The sequence below is a fragment of the Ovis canadensis genome, chromosome 24, assembly GCF_042477335.2.
Source record: "Ovis canadensis isolate MfBH-ARS-UI-01 breed Bighorn chromosome 24, ARS-UI_OviCan_v2, whole genome shotgun sequence".
Classification (NCBI taxonomy): domain Eukaryota; kingdom Metazoa; phylum Chordata; class Mammalia; order Artiodactyla; family Bovidae; genus Ovis; species Ovis canadensis.
Genome location: NC_091268.1, coordinates 29208301 through 29235066, shown reverse-complemented (window position 1 = coordinate 29235066; position 26766 = coordinate 29208301). Strand labels below are relative to the sequence as shown.

General features: G+C 47.0%; 1 protein-coding gene across 1 annotated transcript in view; it reads right to left on the bottom strand.

Annotated features, from left to right (window-relative positions):
- Positions 1–1382: 1382 nt before the first annotated feature.
- Positions 1383–26766, bottom strand: part of BMERB1 (bMERB domain containing 1) — a 148490-nt gene continuing 123106 nt past the window's right edge. The window contains exons 3-6 of the mRNA XM_069570186.1: positions 14776–14849; positions 6836–6950; positions 5437–5519; positions 1383–2914 (exon numbers count right to left, since the gene is read on the bottom strand). Coding sequence (XP_069426287.1) covers positions 2802–2914; positions 5437–5519; positions 6836–6950; positions 14776–14849 — 385 coding nt within the window. The 3' untranslated portion in view covers positions 1383–2801. The remainder of the gene's footprint in view (positions 2915–5436; positions 5520–6835; positions 6951–14775; positions 14850–26766) is intronic.

The following is a 26766-nucleotide window of genomic DNA, read 5'->3' as shown; positions in this document are numbered from 1 at the left end:
TAAGAGCCCTGCACACACCCTAATCAGCAGCCCTGCCCTTGAATCAGTGCTATAGAACACACTTTTTGAGGGCAGGAGCCCACTGTGTCCACCTTTGCCTGGAAAAGCAATAAAGCTGTTCTTTTCTATTGCACCCAAAACTCTGCTCTGAGATTTGATTCAACACCACTGCCCAGAGGCCAAGTTTTCAGCATCACCCCTGCCCCAAATTCATGGCCACTTGCCATCTCAGAATCTGAACTTATTTGGGAACAGGGTCTTATGAGAAGTTGCTGAGGTAAGGACGGTGATGCGATCATCCCAGGTTTAGTGTCATACAGGCAAACGGTTGAGCCGTCCACTCTCTGTGAGCCTGTAATGTAACTGTGTGCATGCTCAGTCACTCAGTCATGTCCAACTCTATGCGACCCCATGGACTGCAGCTCACCATGCTCCTCTGTCCATGGGATTCTCCAGGCAAGAATACTGGAGTGGGTTGCCATGCCCTCCTCCAGCGGATCTTCCCTACCCAGGGACTGAACCTGGGTCTCTTACGTCTCCTGCATTGGCAGGTAGGTCTTTATCACCAGCGCTACCTGGGAGGGTCCCTAAATCTAATGACTGGTGTCCTCACAAGAAGAGAGGTCCAGAGACACAGACAGAGGGGGACTATAGAAGAGGTAGAGACTGGAGCCATAAAGTCAAGGATTACCAGGTCCACCAGGAGCTGGAAGAGGCAAGGAAGCATTCTTCCCAAGAGCCTTCAGAGAGAGCACAGTCCTGAGGACACTGGCTTCTGGCCTCCAGAACTGTGAGACTATCAGTTTCTGTTGTTTAAACCCCACTGGTGGAGGGAATGTATTATGGCAACCCGAGGAAGACTGGCTTTGGGCTTGGTCTAGGGCAGTAGCCCCTGAGGCCAGGTGACGATACTGGCAGCGGCCTGAGGGAGCCTCTTCATCTTCAGAATAGACCGGAAGTGGTGAGCAGGCTGAAGCTTGGACTGAAGCAGAAGCACATCAGTGACAGGTTGGGAGAGGCTGGCAGCATGCTCCCAGCCAGGAGGGGCCATCACACTCAGATATTTTGTGTCAATTCCAAAGCTGCTGTGACTAGAGAGACCTTCACTTTTTTTTTTTTCTTTTTTTGATATACAAATATTTTGAAAAACTGTGACCCATGTAAATTAGAACCTTACTTCTAGGAGTCTGTGCTAAGAAAAAATCAGAAATTCAGATGAAGCTTTACCCAACACCACCCCCTGCTTCTCCACCCCCCCAGGATGTTTATCCTGACATTACTTATAAAACTGAAAAACTAGAAACAGCTTAAATGTTTAATATGGAGGGTCTGGTTAGATAAATTACAGTATATCCACAAGATGGATTACTAAGCAGCCATTGTAAATATTTATGAAGTGTTTAATGTTTACAAAGAGCTTTTAATGACGTGGCAGAACGATAGTGATCCTATGATAGGTGGAAAAAGAAAACTGTTATAGAACGGTACAACAGAATGCCAATCATGAAAAAAAATGCATAAAAAAAGACAAAGAAGACATATGCCAAAATGTCAGAGTAGGTGGAGAAATATTATTGGGAGTTTAAAAACAAACAAACAAAAAAAAACCTCTTTTATACTTTTGGTACTTTGTAAATGATTAACTAACTATGTACATGGGTTACTTCTATAGTCAAGAATAAAGTAAAAACTTTAAAAATGCTGTGTACGTGGTTTCCAGTTTTATTTTCTCCAATGGATGATTGCACATCAGCGAATCTTGAGTTACGCTAACTACTTAGGCCGGTCACGACACACACACGTACAGAGAGGTCACATGGGCTGTGCCGGGCTAGCTGTAGCAAATGTACATCAAGTTACACAGGTGGAATTTTTCAGGCTGGTTAAAATACACCACCGAATGATTGGACACGGTTGGGTCAGGCCGCCTCTCCCGCCTGCCACTGATGTTTGCAGAGGTCTGTGTGTTAGGCCAGTGAGTGGCGTCCTGCCGGCACACCACCCAGCCAGCGGGCCCCGGAGGGTGGAAAGCATATCTGCTCTGGGTCTGTTCTCATCTTCCCTGGCCTCGGGTTGGAGCTCCCAGCTCTCTGCTACCTCTTCCAAGCACTGGGTGCGCTCCAGCCAGGGGAGCGGATCCCCACACACCTGGAACAGACGCTGCAAAGGAAGAACCAAGAGCGGACAGACACAGTCCTGATGTGAGCCGCGCCCAGACACCGGAGGGGAGGAAGCGGGAGACATGATGACGACCACACACAAGCTCAGTCTTTCCAGATGGGCCCTCTGTGTCTCCACAGACACGTGGGCTACGTGGAGCCCTCCAGGGCCCAAACCCCTGGGAGAGGAAAGAACAGGGGGGACAGGACCATCTGGGGCAGCCTCACAGCAGAGCTAGGAGAGCAGCTAGGGGAAGCGCCCAGCATGGCGCTGGACTGCTGAAAAGTCACAACTGTACACACCTGGGGATCATGCCCCTCTCCCAGTTCACTCGCACGGTGGGTGAGATACAGCTAGCTAGAAGTGGAGATAATACTTTTTTCAAGGGAGGACCTTTCCTGGTGGTTGGATAAACAGGGAGACAGACTCCTGGGTTTGGCATGCTCTGGGGAGGGCCATGCGACGGTGAGGGACTCCCTATTGCTACACTCTGTACAGGGCGGCTGGGCCCTTGGCGGCGGTCACGGGCTTGCCTTCGATCCCTTCTGCCTTGGAGAGCTCTTGGGCCCCGGTGAAATGGGGGCTCTGAAGACAAGAGGGTGGGAGGGGTCCCCGTGGCCCCGGGGGCACCCGCGTCGGGGCTACATGACGCTGCACTGGGCGGCCCCGCAGCAATCCTTGATGAGCGCCAGCCCTGTCTTGGCCACCGTGGGCTTGCTAGGCGGGGGGTCTGCTTTCTTCTCTGCTCGGGAGCCTGCAGCAAGAGTGGGGGGCAGGGCGGGGAAACAGGAGAGAGGCAGAGGTGAGGTGAGGAGAGCCCTGACCGTCTGCAGCCCCAGGTCCCCGCCAACCCCAGCAGGCCCCGCCCCAAGGCCACACAGGTCAAGTCTGGGGAGCTGACATGCATTTTATACGGTCCTGGTAATTGTTCCCACCTCCCTGGAGGTCCAGCGGCTTTCAGGCCTTGGCTTCTAACTACAGCTTTTAGCCATTCTCCTGTTCTGTTCTCCTCACCATTGTTATCTGCCAAGCCCAGCACTGGGTCTGTCATCCAAGAAGTATTTGACTGAGAAATAAGAAGTCACTTCAACCGGAGGGCTACCTTTCAGTTCTGGAAAATGCTCATGCATTATCGCTTCAGATACCCTCGCCTGTCATGCTCCGTCCTTGCTCCTTCTGGAATGCCTCCTAGATGTACGTTTAACCTTATTATTCTTATTATTCCATGTTTCATAACCTCCCTTTCACATTTCCCATCTGTTTGTCTCTTGGTGCTGCATTCTGGGGTAATTTTCTCAGCTCTGTCTTCCAATTATATGAATCCTCCCTTCAGCTGTGTCTTTGTGTTTAATCCATCGAGTTTCACTTCAGTGACAATAGTTTTTTGTTTTTTTGTTTTTTGCCACGCAGCTTGTGGAATTTCAGTTCTGTAGTCAGTGACTGAAGCTGGGCCCTTGGCAGTGACAAGACAAAGTCCTAACCCCTGGACCATCGGGGAATTCCTCAGACAGTAATTTTTTAGAAGGCTAATTCTTTGCTAATTTACCTCTTCTTTTTTTCACAGCATCTTACTATTTCATTTTGAGTATTATTCTTTTATCTCTTTAGTCATTATAAACACACTTATTATTTCTTAGATACTCTCTTGTTTCTGGTTCATGGGAGGACAGACATTTTCTTTTGTTGCATCTACGGACTCCTTTCACGGTGTTTCCATTCTTCATTGGTTTTAAATTTTTTATTGAGAGATCATCTGCATGGGAGCTGTTTTTAATCTGTGGGCTGTTATGGGAGCTGAGGGGTCTCTGTTGAGCAACTTTACATTTGCTTTGCTGGGGTTCCAGAGATTTCACTGGTTTTAGATTAGTTTTAATTTTTCAACTTGGGATTCCAGCCCACATGGATGATGTATATTTGGACCCAACACTTGCATGTGGTACAGGCTTGGTGTTTTGAATTCTGGCTGGAATTCTTTTTTCTATCCATAATCTTACACAGAAGACAAGTTTCCTTGCTTGTTTCCTTTTCCACACTGTTAGGTGGAGTTTTTCTAATTTGCCTTTCATGGAAGAGACAGTCTATTGAAGATGCTGGATTTAGGCAAAAACCATGTGCCTTGTGACTTTAGGGGCCTGAAAAAGGAAGGGCCCTTCTCTTTCTTTATTCCTTCACACAGTACAAATGTGTTTTCATGGAATATTATCAATGGATAGTTAGGGAAAAACTGGTTTGTGGCTTCAGCTGGTAGTGGCAGCTTTGGGTGGGGTTTTGTCTTCCTAACAAGACTGTCCGTCGCTCTTCCTCTGATAACAGCTCATGCCCTTATGGCTACAGGGGCGGGCAAGTGACCGGGATCCAGAAAATCACAATTTCCCAGCCCCTTCGATGGGCCTAGCAGGTGGGAACGTGATCCAAGAAAGGCTGGTCAGAATCTTACACATTTAAATACCAGTTGTTGCCTTGCTTCTGCTAAGTTATGGTCCTGGATTTCTAGCCCCAGGAAGGCCTGTGTAGGAGGAGGAAATGAAGCTAGCATGACAAGAGGTGCCAAGTGGATAACCAGAAAGAAAGCGAGGGTGTCCAGTCCCTGGAGCCCTGGCTCCCACTGCTCTTTTTCCAGCAAATCACCTTTTATTGCTAGGGCCAGTTTGAATTGGACACCCATTTCTTATAACTCAAAGTGGTCTCACTGGGCCAACAAGAAGGCAGTTCCTATCCAGCAGGACTTATCACTTTAATATGCTAATGGGTATTGGAAGCCTACAAAGAGTGGTCAAGTGCACAGCATTTCCCAAACTTACTTCACCCAGAACCCTTTTTGCTTTGAGTATCTTGTGAGGCTGGTATTCTGAGAAGCAAACTTCTGCCTTTGTTCCTCCAACTCCAACAGAGGCCAGAGCTTCCCGAGCCTTAGTTCCCACCTTCTTGCCTCAGTGGCCAACTCTATGAACTGTACCAAATCATATGAGCAAGGACTAGCTGCCAGCACTAGCCACACAGTTTGCAGGACTCAGTGCAAAATGAAAAGGCAGGGCCTCTTGTTGGAAAATTTGACTTCCAAGACAGCAATAGTAGGACATGAAAGCAAGCACAGTGCCCTTCTAGGTGTGGGTCCTTGGGCTTCCTCTCCCGTGAAGCTGCCCCTGCCTGCTGCCATCCTGTGCTCAAGTTTGATCTCTAGAAAGCATTTATGTTGCATCCCCTTGGCTTCCAGACCTCATTTAAATTTCCTTTTCTCTCGGATGTGGGAGGAGAAGGAATAGTGTAGGCACTCACTGGCTGAAGATTTGGTTACTTTGTCTAGAGGTTTTAACTTGATTCTCAGAAAATCGGCCATTTCCTTATCTTCTTCTTGCTCCCTGTGGAGACAGATGTGTAAAGACAGGAAAGAACAGTAAGCCAGGAGAGCATCAAGGAACTAATAAAATGAGGCAAGAGTGTGGGATCACGTATCAGACTTTATGGATGGTGCATGTATATTGCTGTGTTATATGTGGGTGATACATATATGCTGATGTGTACTGTGTGTGACTGGTGCACATGTTATGTGCGGATGGCACATGTGAGTTACATGTGGGTGGTATATGTGTGTTATGTTTTGTGTGGGGGTGGTGGGCACATGTTGTTATGTGTGTACAGTGGGTGGGTGGGTGTGTGTTGTTTGATGAATCTATTCTGAAGCAGAAACACATATCAGTGATGGAGTAAATGCCCACGCCCGCTGGTGTGAGACCCTAGGGCAGAGGCAGGGGTGTTAGAGGACCCAGCCTCCCTACCAGAGATTTAGTGAGCTGGGCAATCCCTCTCCTGATCCTGCACCTTTAAGTTACCTTAGACAAAGAATGCGGCAGGTCTCAAAGGCAAGCCACCTCAGCTCTCCCAAGGGTCACCAGAAACAAAGCCAATGGTCCGAGCCTGGCTGAGCTGGGCAAAGTGCATCCTAGCAACCTTGGAGGACTCGGAAGGTCACAGAGAATTAAAGGGAAGTTGTCTTTTGGTTTGCAAGAGACCCGTTGAGCCTCTGCCCTGTGGATGACTCTCAAGATTTTGCTCCAGCACAAAAAAATTCAAGAATCAACACTGGCATCTTTCGTGCCCTCTGGTCCTCTGCAGAGACTTCAGGAGCACTGTGGCTCCAGGGCCCATGGCTGACCAGATCAACAGGGCAGGGGCATCTGCAAACAGGAGACCCCGAAGGCTAGGGAGGGGCATCAGAGGCCCCCAGGAGACAGGAAGGGAGAGAACAGAGCTGGGAAGTGGGGAGGGTGGATGAAGAAGCAAGTTAGGACAGAGGGCAGAGTTTCTGTAGAAACGAATTGAAATTTCTGGAAAAGGTGCCTTGACGAGTTGGGAGAAAGTTCAGTAAAAAGAAGGTGTAGGAAGCTCTTCCGTGTGCTCTGTGATATAATTCCTCCCTGGTCACCTTCTCAGATGACATTCACTTAAGATCCACAGGCCTTTGCAAAACTTTTTGAAGCTGGATTTAAATTTCTCTTGAATAGGCCGTGGGGGCTTGGGCCAGAAGGATTCATCTGGATCTAGTGTTTGGGAAGCATTGGGCCAGGACACACCCGTTGCAAAGCTGTGAGTCTGGGAGCAGATGACGGGCTTTGGAAGGAAGCTGAGCTGCATTCTAACAGCCCAGCCCTGCCCAGGGGACACACTGCCCACTTACCTTAACCGCTCAACCTCGGCGTCGTCCACCAGGAAGTCTCTCTTCTGCACCAGTTTATGGATCTTCTGGATGAGCTCATCTTCTCTCTGCTTCTGCAACTTAGTTTTTTCTTTTTCTGGGAAGAAGAACACATTAGCAGAGACAGTTTGAGTGTAAATGAGTCCGAAGTGCCAGGGTTGGAATCCTGCCTTGACCATTTAACTTGCTGGATGAACCTGGGAAGGCAACTGGATTAGTTCAAGCTTCTGTTTCCTCCTCTGTAAAATACACAGTAGGCTTGAATGCAAGAATGTAGGGATCTTAGTAAACAACTTGGCACAGAGCTGGCCCGTGGTGGATGCTTGCTAAATGATATTGATGCTGCAAGGGGGTTCTGAAGAAGGACAAGGGGAGAAGGGCACAGGCAGGATGCAGGAGGTGACTTCTCTGTAGTGAGGCTTACCCAACCCGTCAGAGGAAAAGCACCCCTCGCTTTCCCAACCTGTTACAAATACCAAGGGCTAGAGCATCATAGCAGAGACAAAACAACGAGGGCTGGACATGAAGACTGAGACGACCAGGAGGGCAGAAACTTAACCCTGCACTGGCTCCCTCTGCTCAGACCCCTTCAGAAGATAAAACTCAGGGGGCAGCTTGTCCCTCTGCCAGTTCAAACTGTCACTGACTATTTCCTCTAGATCTGGAGGCAGAACCAGAGACAAGGAGAATATAATATTTAGGTTAGAGAGAAAATCAGTTTCTTTCACTAATCAGAGGGGAGCAAGGAATTGGGATCTAGCAGCCCCTGTATTCCTGCTCATCGCTGTGCTGACGATGGTAGTGGGTCCCGAAGTCTGATTCTGCAACTCACTCGTCAGCACCATAGAGCCTCCTTGCCCTCTGCAGGTGGATGAACCACAGTGCCCTTGGACTCAAGGAGTGATGTCACTGTCCTTTCCAAGTTACCAGCAGCAGCCTTCCAATACTCCCCTGTCCTCTGCCAGGCCCCAGATCTTACACCAGAGTCACGTGGCTATAAGTAGAATCCCCAGGAACTCACAAACCTCCCTCCTCAAGCTATTCATCCCCACTATCTTTTGCCAGTTCAGGCATCTTCCAGTCTCCCCAGATACTCAGAGGCAGCCCTCTGCTCAGAGTCCTCAGCCCCTCCATAAACTCATAGGAGAGGCCACCTACTCAAAGCGGTCTATCCCAGTATCCCAGTTACTGACTCAGGTCTCCATACCACCAACCAGTGCTGTTCACCTGCTTGTGTGTATGACGTACCCTTCTGGCCAGCATCTCTCACCTGCCTCCAGGTACTACCTACCTGCCTTAAGCCCCAACTGCCTACCTGCAGGCTCCACCCACCTACCTGTAGACATCCCCATTTCCCTGCTGGTATCACCTGCCTGCAAGCATCACACATCTGCTTCCAGGCACCACTCACCTATCTGCTGGTACCTATCTATCTACTTTGTATACTTCTACTTTTGTTTCCCGGCATCACCCACCTACTTGCCAACTTTATCCCCTGTTGGCATCACATATCTGATTCCTAGTATCTCCACAGGCTTGCCAATGTGACCCTCCAACTCGCTTCTCACCTCCTCCAGCACACCTCCTTAGCCCAGGCCACCATCGTCTCTCCCTGGACCATGCGTGGCCTCCTAACTGTAGACTAAGGTGGTCGGTAGACCTTATCACAACTGGGAGACCTCGCCATAGGATCACAATCCTGGCTTGATGCCCCAGCTCCTCCTCTTCTTAGCTGTGTGATTCTAGGCACATTCCTCAACCTCTCTGAGCATCCAGTCTCTCAACAGATAGTCATAAAGTTGTTGCAAGTTTTAAGAGAGAGAAGTCAAAACCCCAGGCTCACCGCCTGGCACACAGTTAGTGTTTATGAACAGTCAGCTACTATCATCATAGGCTCTTATTCCACATCATCACTTTTGCTTTCACGATTAAAGGCTCTCTAGATCACACATTTACCAAACCAGGTACAAAAGAAATAAATGCTTACTGAAGGAAAAGCAAGTCTCACGGCATAAGAAGCAGGCAAAAGTAAGTGCTTAATAAATGGCAACAATTATCATTGTATTACCATGTATTATATTTTCATTTAATCTGGGTTTCTCAACCTTGGCACTACCGACATTTGAGACTGGACCATTCTCTGTCCTGGGGGCTGTCCGGAGCACTGTAGGATGCTGAGCAGCACCCCTGACCTCCGCTCACTAGATGCCAGGAGCAGCCCCCTCTCCTAGTGGTGACCACCAACTGGGTTTCCTAACAAGGCCAATATCCTCTGCGGAGCAAAACACCCTGGCTGATAATTACTAATTGAGAATTACTAGTTGAATTCTTTCCAACAACTCTATGAGGGAGACACCATTTTTATTCTGGTTTTTTTTTTTTTTTTTGACACTATTTTTATGTCCAAGGGAAGGGTACCATGGCCTCCACAGCCAAGTCTAAGGATCCCCAGCCCACAGGGGCTGGCGGTGGCAGGGGAAGGGGGTGAGACGTCTTAGCTTGTCCCTGAGAAGCCCTGAGGGTGTGGAGGGCCCCAGGTGTTCTTTCTCGTCATGTGTGTGTGAAGTCACTTCAGTCGTGTCTGACTCTTTGCGACCCCAGGGACTGTAGCCCGCCAGGCTCCTCTGTGCATAGGATTCTCCAGGCAAGAGTACTGGAGTGGGATGCTATTTCCTTCTCCAGGGGATCTTCCCAACCCAGGAATCGAACTCGATGGGCAGGCGGGTTCTTTACCACTAGCGCCACCTGCCTGGTAGCTCAGACAGCAAAGAATCTGCCTGAAATGCAGTTGGATCTCTGGGTCCAGAGATTCCCTGGGGGAAGAAATGGCAACCCACTCCAGTATTCTTGCCTGGAGAATCCCTTGGACCGAGGAACCGGGCGGGCTACAGTCCCTGGGGTCGCTAAGAGTCAGATATGACTGAGTGACTTTGTCTCATCATAGTCTGCTGAATTGTTTTCTGACCCTCGCAGAAGAAGCATGATTTTCTTGGCCTTTGAGTCCTCTCTTTACTTGTTATTTTTATTGCTGTGCTGCTGGGAGCATTGGGTTGTTTCTTCCTAAACCCACCTAAGTCCATCTAGAAACCAGGCACTGGTCCAGGGAATACACAGAAATGCTCTTCGCAACAAGGAGTCAGAGGACACAGTGGGGAGAGGTGACCAGCAAGGCAGGAGAGGGAACTTTACTATCTGCGTTTCTTCAGGGAAGTGATTGGGAAGATGCGGTTTCTTAGGAGAAATCAGTGGGGGTCGGGGGAGGACCTGGGCTCTGTTGATAAGTGACCCATTGACCTTGTGTGTTTCTCTGCTGAACCGCCGATGGCATTTTAAGCAGAACACGTCCTTCAGCGGGGACTGTCCCTTCCATGCAGCTTTAGCATTCCTGGTTTCTGCCCATTGAGTGTCAGGACTGATCTCATGTTTATTTAAACTTTTTTTTGAGTGAATTTTGGTATTCTAAATATTGCATGAAAATATGATTGCTGAATTTCTCTCGTTTCAGCTGAGCGCCTTTTTCTTCTCACCCTAATCCCAGTCCTGGTCAGTGATACAGCCTAGGTATTGTGTCCACCAAAGACTCCCATCTTCCACCCATTTCCCACCCATGCACTAGAGGCTGCCAAGGCCCCCAGTGAAGCCCCTCTGGCCTGGGGAGGCCTTGGCTGGCCACACCCTTGTGTCTCCTTTGCCCCAGTGCCACCCATGTGTCCTGCTGAGCTAAGAGTGGGCTATGGAAATTCTTCCTCTTAAGAGAGAGACATCAACCCATGCTGGGCCCATCATAGTCCCCTGGGAAGCTGAAAATTGGGATATAGAGTCGGGCTCTTGGGTGGGAAAATCATGGAAGGGAGATGAAGTTGTAACCGAGCAGGGACCCTCTGGGGCCTTCTTGGGACAGACACCACCCGCCCCACCAACCCACATCCTCTGCTTCAGCTCCTATCTGAAATCCCCTAGATAACAGTATCTGATACACATTTCCTGAGTTGTTTTACAGAGGCTAACCACCACCCCTCTACCAAATGGGACATGTTAACTACTTGATGGACATGAGCCTGTAGCCCCCAGGCCTCCTGGAGCCTAAAGATTGACAGTGTTAACCCCTGGGACACTGCCCAGTGACCTCACCATCAGCCAATCAGAGAATTATGCACCAGCCGATCACAGACCCTGGGATGCCCCTCGCTCACCTGGGCTTCAAGAATGCTTTGCTGAAACCCAACGGGGAGCTCTGGTATTCTGAGCACTAGCTGTCCTGCACGCCTTGCTTGTCCCTGCAGTAAACACTGCACTTTCCTTCCCCACCACCAGGTGTCAGCAGGCTGGCTTTACTGCACAGGGGCAAGTGGGACCCATGTGTGGTTTGGGAACAGTGGCCTTGCTTGGCTCATGTGCTAGAGGGAAGACATGGAACAAGCTCCAAAATGGACAGTGAGAGACAGCAGGGGCACAAAATATTCCACGGCTTTCCTGATCCTGGTTCTGAACCCTTGTGAGGCTGGGCTGAGCTTTCTGCCTATATTAGGATAAACAGTACTCCTGCTGTTGTTCAGTCGCCCAGTCGTATCTGATTCTTTGCAACCCCATGGGCTGCAGCAGGCCAGGCCTCTCTGTCCCTCATCATCTCCCAAGGTTTGCCCAAGTTCATGCCCATTGCATCGGTGATGCCGTCCAGCCATCTCATCCTCTGAAGCCCTCTTCTCCTTTTGGCCACCCCTGATTTTATTTGGAAATACCCTACTTGGGAATAGGGTTTTTGTGGATGTAGTTAGTTAAGATGAGGTCATACTCATTCAGATGAGCCCTTAATCCAATAATTTCTGTTCTTATGAGAAGAGATGGGGACTTTCCTGGTGGGCCAGTGGCTAAGACTCTGCCCTCCCAGTGCAGGGGACCCAGGTTCCATCCCTGGTTGGGGAACTAGGTCCCACATGCCACAACAAAGATGGAAGGTCCTGCGTGCTACAACGAAGACCTGGTGCAGCCAAAATAATTTTTTTTTAAGAGGAGATGACACAGAGATACACAAAGAGAGAAGGGCCCTGACAGAGGCAGAGACTGGAATAAGGCAGCTACAAGCCACGGAGCGAGGATTGATGGAAACCATCAGAAGCTGAAGACGCAAAGAGGGACTCTCTTCTCCAGCCCCCAGCGGCAGGATCCTAGTCCTAAAGTTCTATTGTTTTGAAGTAACCAGGAAGGGTTAATTATGACTCCCTGCTGAATCTGTTCTTAGCCCTTTAACCCTCATTTGCGCTTTTTTTATTATCAGCATACATAATGGCTTGCCTCAGGGAACCCTGCTGCCTCTGCCGATCTGTTAAACTAAAATAACCCCATCCACCTGTAGATGGCAGAAAGAAAGAAATTAACACACCGCTCCCCGCCTGAGGTTTGCCATTCTAGGAGATAGTTGTAGGAATTAAATGGTCTTTTGGTTTCCTCACCTCCCCCCCATCTCTGATCCATAAAAGAACCTGACATCCAGGCCCCACACGATGGTTATTTTGAGACACCAGCCTGCCATCGTCTCTGTCAGCCGGCTACCAAATAAAGTCCCTTCCCTGTCTTAACACCTTGTCTCGGATTTACTGGCCTATCATGCGGCAAGTAGAGTGAACTTGGACTCCATGTCATCCTAACAATCGATTTTAGAACATTTTAATTGCCTCAAGAAGAAGCCCCACAGCCAGAGCTGTCACTTCCCCTTTTCTTACATTCTATTTATTTATTATCATTATTTATTTTGGGGGGCCGTGCCACATAGCATGTGGGATCTTAGTTTTCCAACCAGAGATCAAAGTCACGCCCCCTGCATTGGATGCCAGGAGTCTTAATCACTGGGCCACCAAGGAAGTCCCGTCACCCCCTTTCAGTTAGGGCTGGCTACTCACTTATGTCCTCTCAGGGCCTGCACAGTGCCTGGCATTCAGTGAAAGTGGCCGTCAATCAGTCACGTCCAGCTCTTTGCGACCCTGTGGACTGCAGCCCGTCAGGGTCCTCTGTCCATAGGATTCTCCAGGCAAGAATACTGGAGTGGGTTGCCATGCCCTTCTCCAGGGGATCTCGCACCGTAGGCAGACTCTTTACCTTCTGAGCCACCAGGGAAGCCTTAGTAGTTGCTCATTAAAGCAACTAGTAGGTGCTCATTAAAGCAATGATGCCAGAAGATTCTATAATCATTGCACACACTCCTCCTAGAATAAAGTATGTTTGCTATCTTATGTCATCTCAGGGCATATCCACAACAACCGTGTACATGCCTCATGGTTTGTTTCATTTTGCAGACAAAGAATTTAAGGCTCAGGAAATCAAGGCGCTCAGTGAAGGTCATTTAGCTGGCAATCCTGGCTTCAAACCCCAATCTCTGGATTTTAAAGTATTTCTCAGGCGGCAATTTGCCTACCTCCCTGGCCAGGGGATATCTGGCAACATCTGGAGACATTTTGAGAGACTTTACAGCATTATAAAATCCAAAAATTGTTAGATCAAACTGTAAGTTGGGGATTGTCTGTATGTTGAGAAGTGTAAGTGCCCCCAGAGGCATCTAACCCAGCTTGGATGGGCAAGGAAGGCATTCTTTGGGAAATGGGTCAAAGAAGCTATGACCTGAAGGATGAGAGGGATGTGTTAGGTTGATGACATGCTGTGCTGTGCTTAGGCACTCAGTACTGTCCAACTCTTTGTGACCCCAGGGATTGTAGCCCACCAGGCCCCTTTATCCATGGGATTCTCCAGGCAAGAATACTGTAGTGGGGTTGCCATGCCCTCTTCCAGGGGATCTTCCCAATCCAGGGGTTGAACCCAGGTCTCTCACACTGCAGGCAGATTGTTTACCGTCTGAGCCACCAGGAAGCTCAGATTAATGATAACAATAATAATAATAATATGTGTGTGCTAAATTGCTTCAGTTGTGTCCAAATCAGGTGCAACTCTATGGACTGCAGCCTGCCAGGTTCCTCTGTTCATGGGATTCTCAAAAATACTTGAGTGGGTGGCTGTGCCCTCCTCCAGGGGACCTTCCCGGCCCAGGGATCGAACCTGCATCTCTTGGGTCTTCTGCATTGGCAGGTGGGTCCTTTACCACTAGTGCCATGTGGGAAGCCCAATAACAATAGTGCTAATTTGTTAAGCACTTAAATAGGATGTTGTTGTTGTTTAGTCGCTAAGTCATGTCTGACTCTTTGAGACCCCATGGACTGTAGCCTGCTAGGTCTTCTGTCAGTGGGATTTTCTAGACAAGAATATTGGAATGGGTTGCCATTTCCTTCTCCAGGGGATCTTTCTGACCCATGGATCGAACCCAAGTCTCCTGCTTGGCAGGCAGATTCTTTACCACCGAGCCACCTTGGACGCCTGCTAAGCACTTTACATGTTTTATCCCCTTTGTCAATCTCACAACAATCCTCTGAGACAGACAGTATGATTGTCCCAGATTAGAGACGAAGAAACTGCGTGTAGTGAAATAACTTGCCCAAGGACACATGATTCATAAGTGACAGAGGTAGGTTTGACTCCAAAATCAGAGCTTGTAACCACCACACTCTACCTATTCCCTAACAGGATAATAAGAATAATCATTGCTAATATTTGCTGGACTCTTTGGACCAGCCATCAAGCTAAGCACGTGGTTTGCATCGTTTCATTCATCACAATGAGATTTATACCCAATGAATTAGGTACTATTACTATTCCTACCCCATTTTCAGAGGAGGCGAGACTGAGTCTCAGAGAAATAACATGACTTGCCCAAGGCCAAGGAGGTGGGCAGAATTAGGACTTGAACGAGGTCTGCCTCGTGTGGAGTTGGTTGAGCCACGCGATCGGGAGCCCTGAGTTGCAAGAATGAGGCTGTGCTAGGGCCTTCCAGACAGGGACTCTGAGCAGCTGTCTGGCGGAGGTGGGGTCCCCATGGTTACCTGGGATGGCGACCAAGTTCTGCAGCTCCTGCTTCAAGTCCATGATGTCGTTGCAGAGTTGGATGTCATCCATCCTGGGGAGAGAGGACACCGCATGACCACAGGTTACATCGACAGAACATTCTACATCCTGAGCACCACCCCAGATTCAAACAAAGAGGACTGGTGGGAGGGCTTTGTCCTCTGTAGAGATCACACAGGCTCTTTAGAAGTCTTCCATCAAAAGTAACAAGACAAAAACTGCCCGTTCTCCCACGACTCAGGAATGATCACAGTTAATAACACCTTGATAGAGTCCCTTCCAGTCTTCGGGTGCCTGGTTTTGTTGGCTTACGTGAGCGCCTTCATGTCGTGGGGTCAGTGTATTCCTTTTTCAGCTATGTGAAAAGCTTTTAAACGTCACAGAAATCGATAGCACAGACAGAAAATGTTCCCCTATCCTTTGGAGAAAGCCATTGGCAAGGGTTTCTTATCTGTTCCTCTAGATTAAAAAAAATGTTTACTCTTTTATTACCAAATACAACATCGCTCACGTACAAACGCATTTTGCAATTAACTATTTTTGTGTTGCTCATATTACTGTGTCAGGACATGCATAGCTCCTCATTTTTAATGACTGCATAGTATTCTGATATATTGATAAACAGTAATTTATTTAACCACTGTCCCCCATTCACAGACATTAGACTTATTTCCAGGTATATTCTAGGATAGATTACTAGAAATAAAGGAATTCCTAGCAAATTAATTTCTAGAAATGCAGTTGGAGGGTTAAGTGACACGAACACTTATTTTGATAGGGATTTCCAAATTGAACTCCAAAGGGACTCTGCATGATATTCCCAGCAATAGTGTAAAAAGAAGATCACCCCTATAACCTCAGCAGTTGGGCTGCACACACAATTTTGCATTATGGAGTCTAGTTTCCTGTCTGTGTATTGCAGTATTAGCTCATCTTACTGTAAATGATGTTTGTAACGGCTGCCTGGAATTCTACCAAGCAGATTTAGCAGGGTGGTTTCAACTATGCCCTTAATCTTGATTACTTAAGATTTTTTTTTTTTTTCAGGTTGCTTGTATTTTAGCCACTGTAGGATTAACCTAAGGCTTTTCTTTCATGTTGGACTATTTGGGGTGGGAGCTACTGATTCTCAGTAGAACACTGAATCCAAAGGGTATGACATGTCTATGACCCGAGACATATTTTCAAGCAGCTTCCCCACTGGGTGTGTTGTGTGCCTTCATTCTGCATGTCTTTATTGAGCATTTACTGTGTTCGCCACTGTCATAGGCTTCAAGGATGTACCAGCCTCCCCTGCTTTCATTACTGAAATTTAATCTGGGGAGACAGAGGGTAAACACAAATACAATAAAACATCAGATGCTCCAAAGAAGAGTGAAGCAGGTGGTGGGATGGAGTGGACTGGTTTGCCACATCAACCTTCTGTCCCAGGAAGAGATAGAGAGAAGCATGAATATTCTCAAAGGGTTCATCTGAGTCTACACAGCAAGCGTAGGTGGGACCAGAAGTAGAAATCAACTTATCCAAGTTCACTGATCTTTCAGCTTCCTTCTGGGTATCTTTGTCAAGAACTTGATCTCCATTCAGAAGCGCCATCCTCAGACCAGCTTGGGGGCCCCTGCCCTTCGCTGGCCAAGAATGGCCCAGATGACCCATTCCAACGGCACCATCCCAGCTTTCAGGACAAGTGGCAGGAAATGTCTCACTTTAGCCTCCATCTCCTGCTCCTGTCGCCAGAGGCACTCCAAGCGGCTGTCAGACCCTGCCCTGGAATGTCCTAGCAGGTGGCAGCTGCCATGAGTGAGCATGGGGGCTTCGCCAGAAGGGTACAAGCTGTTTCTCTGGGTTCCTATCTGTGCTGTTCCAACCAGAGGTACTCCAGAATCCTTCTTTACATGGAGCATGGCAATCGGGCTAAATCAGTGGTTTATTTATTTTTTTTTAAGGGGAACAGTTCACAGGTGTTGACTGTCTATTAAGAAGGGGCGTGGGCAGCACAGCCATCTGACAGTGGATTCTGATGACAATTCTCTGTTCCTTGCTTGTGGCAATAAGCCCAGGTATGACCTTTTTTTTTTCTTTTGGTCTTTGGAGTCTGAATGTGGTCTGATCAGATTTTTGATTACTTTATCTTAATTGGAGGATAATTACTAAATTGTGATGTTTTTTGCCATACATCAACATGAATTTGCCACAGGATTACATGTGTCCCCCCCATCCTGAACCCGCCCTCCCACCTCCCTCCCCACCCCATCCCTCTGGGTGGTCCCAGAGCACCAGCTCTGCATGCTGGGCTTCATGTATTAAACTCGCACTGGTCATCTATTTTACATATGGTAATATACACATTTCAATGCTATTCTCTCACATCACCCCAGCCTTGCCTTCTCCCACTGAGTCCAAAAGTCTGTCCTTTACATATGTGTCTCCTTTGCTGCCCTGCACAAAGGATTATTGGTACTGTCTTTCTAAATTCCACACATATGCCTTAATATACAGTATTTGTCTTTCTCTTTCTGACTTCTGTATAATAAGCTCCAGATTCATCCACCTCATTAGAACTGACTCGAATGCATTCCTTTTTATAACTGAGCAATATGCCATTGTGTATATCAATGGTTCTTAATGGTTCTTTTGGTCTCTAGGGGCATCTGGCAATGTCTGGAGACTTATTTGCTGTTATCACTGGGTGTGCGTGGAGACTGCTACTGGGTCTAGCGGGTAGAATCCAGGGATCTTGTGAAACATCCCGCCGCCTCAGTAGAGAATTATCTGGTTCAAAATGCCAATCATGAAGTTGAGAAATCTCGGGTTGTAACCATAGAATTGACATAGGTATCTGATGGATAAATTTTGACAGACGAGAGAAGGAGAGATGGTGAAAGGAACAAAGAGCAACAGGTAATGATAGAAGCACGGTTTCCCTGGTGGCTCAGCCATGATAAAGAACCCGCCTGCCATTGTAGGAGATGCAGATTTGATCCCTGGGTCAGGAAGATCCCCTAGAGAAGGAAAAGGCAATCTGCTCCAGTATTCCTTTTTTTTTTTAAATTGAAGAATAACTGCCTTACAGAATTTTGTTTTCTGTCAAACCTCAACATGAATCAGCCATAGGTATACATATATCTCCTCCTCTTGAACCTCCCTCCCATCTCCCTTCCCATCCCACCCTTCTAGGTTGATACAGAGCCCCTGTTTTGAGTTTCCTGAGCCATACAGCAAATTCCTGTTGGCTATCTATTTTACATATGGTAATGTAATGAAATTGAAAGATGCTTACTCCTTGGAAGGAAAGTTATGACCGACCTAGATAGCATATTAAAAAGCAGAGACATTACTTTGCCAACAAAGGTCCGTCTAGTCAAGGCTATGGTGTTTCCAGTGGTCATGTATGGATGTGAGAGTTGGACTGTGAAGAAAGCTGGGCGCCGAAGAATTGATGCTTTTGAACTGTGGTGCTGGAGAAGACTCTTGAGAGTCCCTTGGACTGCAAGGAGATCCAACCAGCCCACCCTAAAGGAGATCAGTCCTGGGTGTTCATTGGAAGGACTGCTGCTGAAGCTGAAACTCCAGTACTTTGGACATTTCCTGTGAAGAGTTGACTCATTGGAAAAGACTCTGATGCTGGGAGGGATTGGGGGAAGGAGAAGGGGACGACAGAGGATGAGATGGCTGGATGGCATCACTGACTCGATGGACAAGAGTTTGAGTGGACTCCGGGAGTTGGTGATGGACAGGGAGGCCTGGCGTGCTGCAATTCATGGGGTCACAAAGAGTTGGACACAACTGAGCGACTGAACTGAACTGAACTGAGCTTCCATGTTACTCTTCCCATACATCTCACCCTTCTCTCCCCTCTCCCCATGTCCATAAGTCTATTCTCTATGTCTGTTTCTCCACTGCTGCCCTGTAAATATATTCTTCAGTACCATTTTTCTATATTCCATATATGTGTGTTAGAATACGATATTTATCTTTCTCTTTCTGATTCACTTCGCTCTGTGTAATAGGTTCTAGGTTCATTCACCTCATCAGAACTGACTCATATGCATTCCTTTTATGGCTGAGTAATATTCCATTGTGTATATGGACCACAACTTCTTTATCCATTCATCTGTTGATGGGCGTCTAGGTTGCTTCCGTGTTCTAGCTATTGTAAACAGTGCTGCAATGAACAATGGGATACAGGTGTCTTTTTTCAACCCTGATTTCCTCAGGGTATATGCCTATAAGTGGGATTGCTGAGTCATATTGTGGTTTTAGTCCTAGTTTTTAAAGGAATCTCCATACCATCTTCCATAGTGGCTGTATCAGTTTACATTCCCACCAACAAGGCAAAAGCATTCCTTCTCCACACCCTCTCCAGCATTTATTGTTTGTAGACTTTTTGATGATGGCCATTCTGACCAATGTGAGGTGATATCTCATGGTGGTTTTGATTTGCATTTCTCTAATAATGAGCGATGTTGAGCATCTTTTCATATGTTTTTTAGCCATCTGCTTCAGTATTCTTGCCTGGGAAATCCCATGGACAAAGGAACCTACAGTCCATGGGGTTGCAAAAGAGTCAGCCATGACTTAGCCATTAGCAACAACAATGTTTGAAGCAAGAGCATTGGCACCAGACATCTCTAGCTCAAAGGGGCTGAGTGCCAGAGGTTTTTCTCACTTTCCTCATCTTTGAAATACGAATTGTAATAGTACAGCTGTCCAGGATTACTATGCAGGTCAGGCACTGAGCCTGGGCCTGGGCTGTACATAGTACAATGCTCAGTAAACGCTATCTGTCACTGTTAATAGCTGTTAGAAAGAGGCAGGAGGGAAAAGAAAGAGAAAATGATGCTGGACAAGCAGTTATTTGACAAATGGAGCCCACAGCTTCAAACTTCTTAAAAAACAAACCTATTTTGATTATATTCCTCTCTATAAAAAATTTAAAATAAAATTTTTGTTGATGTTTGACAGAAAACAACAAAATTCTGTTAAGCAAGCATCCTTCAATTAAAAAATAAATAAAGTGGAAAAAGAAGAAGAGGAGGAAAATATTTTTTTAAATAGAATTCTTATCTGGTTGCTGGGCAGATTCCTGATCACTGTAGAAATTTTGAAAAATATAAACGAGGACAAATAAGGAAACTAAACTTACACATAACCTCGATCCACACACACAGAGGCCACTGTTCCACCCTGAGTGCTGTGGTGGGCTTCACACCAGCCTTTTGCCTTCACGTAACCCAGGTCTGGGGGATTTGCACTGGGGGGTGCCCTTCACCCTTCATCCATTTCAAACCTGCACTTAGCATAGTTTTGAGTCCTCCTGAGTCTATCCAAACCCCCAACACCTTAACAAACAAGGTGAAATTCTTGGGAAGCTCTCACAGGCAGACATGCATCAGAACCCCATGAAGGAGAGGAAATGGCAACCCACTCCAGTATTCTTGCCTGAGAATCCCATGGACAGAGGAGCCTGGCAGGCCATGGTCCATAGGGTCGCAAAGAGTCAGACATGACTGAAGTGACTAAGCACGATCTCATTTCAAAGCAGAAACAGACATAGACATAGAGAACAAACGTACGGATCCCAAACAGGGAGGGGTGGGATGAACTGGAAGACTGAAATTGACATATACACTACTGATGCTATGTATGAAACAGACACCTGAGGGGGTACTTCTCTGGTGACTCAGCAGTGAAGAATCTGCCAGCCAGTGCAGGCGAGTTGGGTTCCCTATATGACAGTAGCCACTTGCACGAGTTGTCTTAACAGGGAGTCCTGGTAAGGAGTGCAGAACTGACAAGCTACCACCAACCAGAAGCATTTGGGAAAGGTCAAAGGAAAGCGGAGACACCATCCATGTGTCCTACCAACTTCCCAGAATCCTCCTCTCTGGAATCCAACTTGGGTGAACAATGCGTGCACCACCAACAAGGACCCCAAGTCAGTTTCAGAGACAACCCAGAAGCTAACTCCATCACCATAAAACCCAAGACTGTAAGCCACGTGGCAGAGGAGTTCTCCTGGGTTCCCTCACTCTGCTGCTTTCTGCCTGGGCGCCCCTTCCCAGTGAAGTCTTTCCTGGTGGCTCAGACGGTCAAGAATCCGACTGCAGTGTGGGACACCTGGGTTCGATCTCTGGATTGGGACGATCCCCTGGAGCAGGGCATGGAAACTCACTCCAGTATTCTTGCCTGGGGAATCCCATGGGCTGAGGAGCCTGGTGGGCTACAGTCCATGGGGTCGCAAAGAGGCGGGCACGACTGCATGACAAAGCACGGCACAGTGTCTCCTCACGCAATTCATTTCCAAGAGTCAGACAAGAGCCACTTTCTGGCCCTAGAAGGGGTCCATCTTCCTAAAACAATGTGAGTCTTGAGTGCTAACCTCTCATACTCCTGAAGCTGCTACAGCCACTGTGGTGAGGGTGGCACGGGGGGAGCAAGGAAAGAGACGGATCCTTGATGACATCCTTGAGCCACCAACACCTAGTTAATTGAGGACACTATTAATCAGATGTTCTGATTACTCGTAGCTGAAGACACCATCACCAATACATATACGTGGACATGTGCATTTCTAATTAAAGTAGGACCAAAATAAACAGGCATATGCCCTGCTCATTGTGGGCATTACATCATGTCGATTGTCCAATGTCATCAAATAATATTATTCAAAACACATTTAACCAGTTCTTGCAAAGCACTTTTGAAGCTTGGCTGGAACTTCGAATAAGCCCCATTAGTCCAATTCTCTGTCGGAATAGTGCTGAACCCTGGAAATGGAACTCTGCTTGTTCTAGAGAGAGAGATGTCATTTCTCAGAACCTGATTGATGGAGGAAGGAAAAGAAAGTCAGCCTGTGTCATCATGCATCTCAACCTTTCATGTTGGGACAATGGAGAAAATTGGTCATTTTACCAGCTCTGGGCGTGGAGAGGTGAATAGGCTCTGTCAGAAAAATAGTGCTGCTGCTTTACAAAATCTCTCTGCAGATGACATGGTCTGGAGCCTAATGGAAACCCAGCAGAGAGCAAGATGTGAAGGCAGAGGCAGACTGACAGAGGAAAGGGTTGACTTTTTAAGGGAGTATTTTCTTGGCCTCTTCCTGGGGCTTCTGTAGTGGCTCAGATGGTAAAGAATCTCCCTACAATATGGGAGACCTGGGTTCGATCCCTGCGTCAGGAAGATCCCCTGGAGAAGGCTATCCGCTTCACTATTCTTCCCTGGAGAATCACATGGACAGAGAGGCCTGGCAGGCTACAGTCTATGGGATCGCAAAGAGTCAGACATGAGTGAGCAACTCACACAACACTCTGTAAGTTGTGGATGCAGTGGACACCTTGGGATGGGTAAGAAGAAATAACATCTGGGATGTGGAGCCCTATCATTAACCTCCTCCATGACTAAAGCGAAAACTCTGGTTTTCTATACACACTACACTTGTGACTCCAAATGCGTGGGTTTTCTCACACAAAGCAATTCTCCAATTCTTGGTGGACACCAACCAGGTGTCCCATCATTGAACTCAACTCTGATACTCACTACCTGGAGTGAGCACAGACCTCACAGGTCAAGGGCTCAGTCCAGTCAGACTCAGAGGCCAACTGCAATTTGGGACCACTTCTACTTCTGACCAGCTGGCTATGAACTGGGGGCTCCCATGATCCCCTTCCCCAGGTTCGATAATTTGCCAGAACCGTTCAAAACTCAGAATTACATGTACGTACACTTGCTAGCTTATTAGAAATGATATTTTAAAAGGTACAGATGAACAGCCAAATGAAGAGATACACAGGGCAAGGTATGGTGAAGAGTGTGGGAGTTTCCAGGCCCTCCCCAGGGCAGGCCACTCTCCCATCAACTCCATGCATTCACCAACCTGGAAGCCCTCTAAACATCACAAGAGGGTTTATGAGGCTTCATCACATAGGCATGATCAATTATTAATGATCAATGATTGTGGAGATCAGGCTCCACAATCTCCCCAGAGAATTCAGGGATTGTGCCGCAAGTTTCAAGCTTCTAAGCAAGCCTTGGTCTTTCTATGGACCAGCTCCCAACCCAAAGCCACTGAGGCATCTCTTTAGGATGTGAAACAACACTGATTACTCAGGAAATTCCCAGGGCCTACGAAGCTCCTGTGTCAAGGAACAAATGCTCCCCAACAGATGCTCCCAGCATCCTTGTCACTCAGGAAGTAACTAGAATTTCAGGAGCTCTGTCAGGAACTGGTTGCAAACACCAGGATATGGAAGAGGAATTTAAGGACCTCCTGATAAAGATAAGGAGAGTGAAAAAGCTGGCTTGAAACTTCACATTCAAAAAACTAAGATCATGGCATCTAGGCTCATCGCTTCATGGCAAATAGATGGGGAAACAATGGAAACAGTGACAGACTTTCTATTTTCTTGGGTTCCGAAATCACTGTGGATGGTGACTGCTGCCATGAAATTAAAAGACGCTTGTTCCTTGGAAGAAAAGCTATGACAAACCCAGACGGCATATTAAAAAGCATAAACATCACTTTGCCGACAAAGGTCTGTATAGTCAAAACTATGGTTTTTCTAGCAGTCATGTACGGATATGAGAACTGGACCATAAATAAGGTCAAGCGCTGAAGAATTGATGCTTTTGATCTGTGGTGCTGAAGACTCTTCAGAGTCCCTCGGGCAGCAAGGAGATCAAACTGGTCAGTCCTAAAGTCCTGAATATTCATTGGAAGGACTGATGCTGAAGCTGAAGCTCCAATACTTTGGCCACCTGATGCAAAGAACTGACTCACTGGAAAAGACCCTGATGATGGGAAAGATTGAAGGCAGGAGAAGGGGGTGACAGAGGATGAGATGGTTGGGTGCTATCACCGACTCAGTGGACACAAGTATGAGCAAACCTCAGGAGATAGTGAGGACAGGGAAGCCTGGCGTGCTTCGGTTCATGGGGCTGCAAAGAGTCAGACGTGACTTAGCAACTGCACAACACCACCACCAACACCAGATACATTATTAAACCAAAATGACTCTGGGCAAATCATTCATCTCCCCATACTTCTGCTTCCTGACATAGAGGATGAGGGGCTTAAAGTGTGAAACGGAGTATCTGCTGCCATAAGTAAACAAGGGTGCCACGGTCACCAGCAGTGGCAGCCCCGTGGTGTGAGCTGGTGAGCCCTAAGAGAATTCAGGAAGGAGAATACCTGCAATCTGACAGCTATTGAGCTGCTGCCACGGTGAACACTATGGGAGCACTGAGGAGCTGGGGGAGGAGGATCTTAGAAGACAAGTTGCTGGCCCCGGATAGCTAAGGTGCATGTTTTTATTTATTAAATAAAATATTTTTATTTAAATATTTGATTATTTTAATTATTAAATAAAATATTTTATTAAAATATTTATTTGTATTAAAAAAGAGCTCTCTTTTTCTGTGCACTCGCCTGACACATGTGAAAGGAATGATTTTTAGCAAGCCCAGACTCTTGTATCTTCCCATGCTTAGAAAAGCACTAAATTCCTTAACTTGAGATATCTGACTTTCCTTAATTAACAATAATCTTTTGATGTTCAGACTACCTGCCGCTTGCTGCAAACTTCTATATAACCTGACTCCTCCCCTCAGCTTCTCAGAACAGTTCTTCCACGGTCACTTGAGATGCTGCCTCCCAGGCCTGAAGTCCTAAAAATTCCCACCAAATAAAATATAACTCAATTTCTATTTTTTTAAATTTCTATTTTTAAATTTAAAAAAATTTTTCTATTTTTTAAGTTGACACAAGATCCAGGGAGCCCTGTTCTTCCAGCACGTAGAGGTGATAACACGCTTTAGACCCAGCTGGACCGGGATCAACTCCCCCGTTGACCAGCGACATGACCTGTGCGAGTCCCTCCACCGCCCGGGGTGTCAGCGCTCTCATTGTGGAAGAGGAATCTTATCTTCATCTTTCATTCTTCTATGAAGAATGAGATCAGCTTATGGGTGTAGAGCAGGCAGCCCTGTGCTCAGCACGTCTGTAGTAGGTACAGAGGAAAGGTTACTTCTGTCCACCCCTCTGCCCTGGGTAAGGTGGTGAACTGCTAGGCTGCCATTTGCTCAGACACTCCTGAAAACTCTCAGCCAACATTCCTGCGTCAAAGAATGAGTCTCACTTTCTGTGCTATTTCAATTTCCTCCAACCTAATGGCACTGAGATGATGAATGGGTGTGTCTGTTTGGCAATCTTGGATTAATGAGTTTAAACGCTGTCCCTGGGGGAGAATAAGTGTTGAGACCTCTCCAGGGAAACCGCGGTCTCAGCCTTCTCTCAGCATCACGTAAGCTGGGGACCAAGGACCAGCAAGGTGCCTGCCACGCAGGCTCAGGCGACACATCCATCAAACAGAGGCCTTTAGGACAGTCACTGAAGGCCTGTTTTCTCCTTGCCGCACACTTATGGTCTGCATGTTAACCAGCTTCTTCCTTGATTGTAATCAGACCCTCATTTGGGAGATGACACTGTTCCTAAAAGAATGTCACCTCCCTCAAGCACGAATTACTCTTCTCTCCCTCAGGGGTTTTCCAGATGTTCTCTGCTTTGATTCAGAAAATTTACTAATATTGAAAAACTCATTGAGCTGAACTCTTGGGATCTGTGCTGAGAAATGGAATATTTCCTGACATATCAGTAAACAAGGATGTCATCGTCATCAGTGATTGCAGCCAGCCAGTGTGAGCCGGTGAGCCCTAAGGAAACTCAGGAAGGAAAAGAATATCAGCAACCATCAGACTACAGCCACTCCCCAGGGTAAGCCCTGAGGGAAGGAAGCTCAGGATGTGAAAACAAAGGACACGGGGCCCAGAGAGCTGAGGTGCATACCAAAGGAATAATTTCAGTGAGTCGACTCTAGCATCTTTCTGTACAAAGGGAAGCGCTCAGTTCCTTGATTTGAGATATCTGGTTTTCTTAATTAACAATATAATTTTTTCATGTTCAGACTACCTGCCCTTTGTTACAAAATTTCTGTATAACCTGGCTCATCCCCTCACCTCCTCAAAGCTCTCAGGGTTACTTGAGATGTTGTCTCCTGGGCTTGATGTCCTTAAGATTTCCACTGAATAAAACAACTGTCTTTAGGTTGTGAATATTTTTTTAAGTCAACAGTGCCACATGTCAATTACAAGTTTCTCTGAAAAAATTACCAACAATATTTTTGCACTTTTGTTTTAGACCTAAAAGGGTACTTTTGGTCTTTCAAAAATCATTATACATATCATAGAAATACAGCCTCCTGGAAAAATGTCAAACAACATAGAAGTATAACTGTAGCCGGCATTTATTAATGTTTTCCTACTATTGGGGCCAGGTTCTGGTGTAAGCATTTTACAGAAATCATCTCAATTAACTCTCACAGCAGCCCTACGAGGTGCAGAATGGAATACTTCCTGCCATATCAGTAAACAAGCGATGTCACAGTCATCAGCAGTTGTAGCTACCATGGATGGTGAGCAGATGAGCCCTGAGGGAACTCAGGAAGGAAAGAATACCTGCCAACTAGCTGCCATCAGACCGCAGCCACTCCGGATGGTGAGCCCTGAGGAACTCAGAATGCGGAAACACAGGAAACTGCCCCAGACAGCGGAGGTACATATCAAAGGAATGATTTCAGTGACCCAGATTCTTACATCTTCCCATACATAGGAAAGCAACACATTCCTTAACTTGGGATGTCTGGTTTTCTTTGATTCACAGTAAGCTTTTGACAATCAGACTACCTGCCCTCCTTTGCAAAACTTCTATATAATTTGGTTCCCCTTGCTTGCCTCCTCAGAGCAGTTTTCTCAGGGCCACTTAAGATGCTGCCTCCTGGGCCTGAAGGCCTAAAAATTCCCACCGAATGAAACATAATGCAACTTTTAGGTTGTGACTATTTTTTTAAGTCTACAGAGGTGAGCATTATTATCAGCATCCTTTAGATGCTGTTGGGACTTGTTCAAGGCCACAG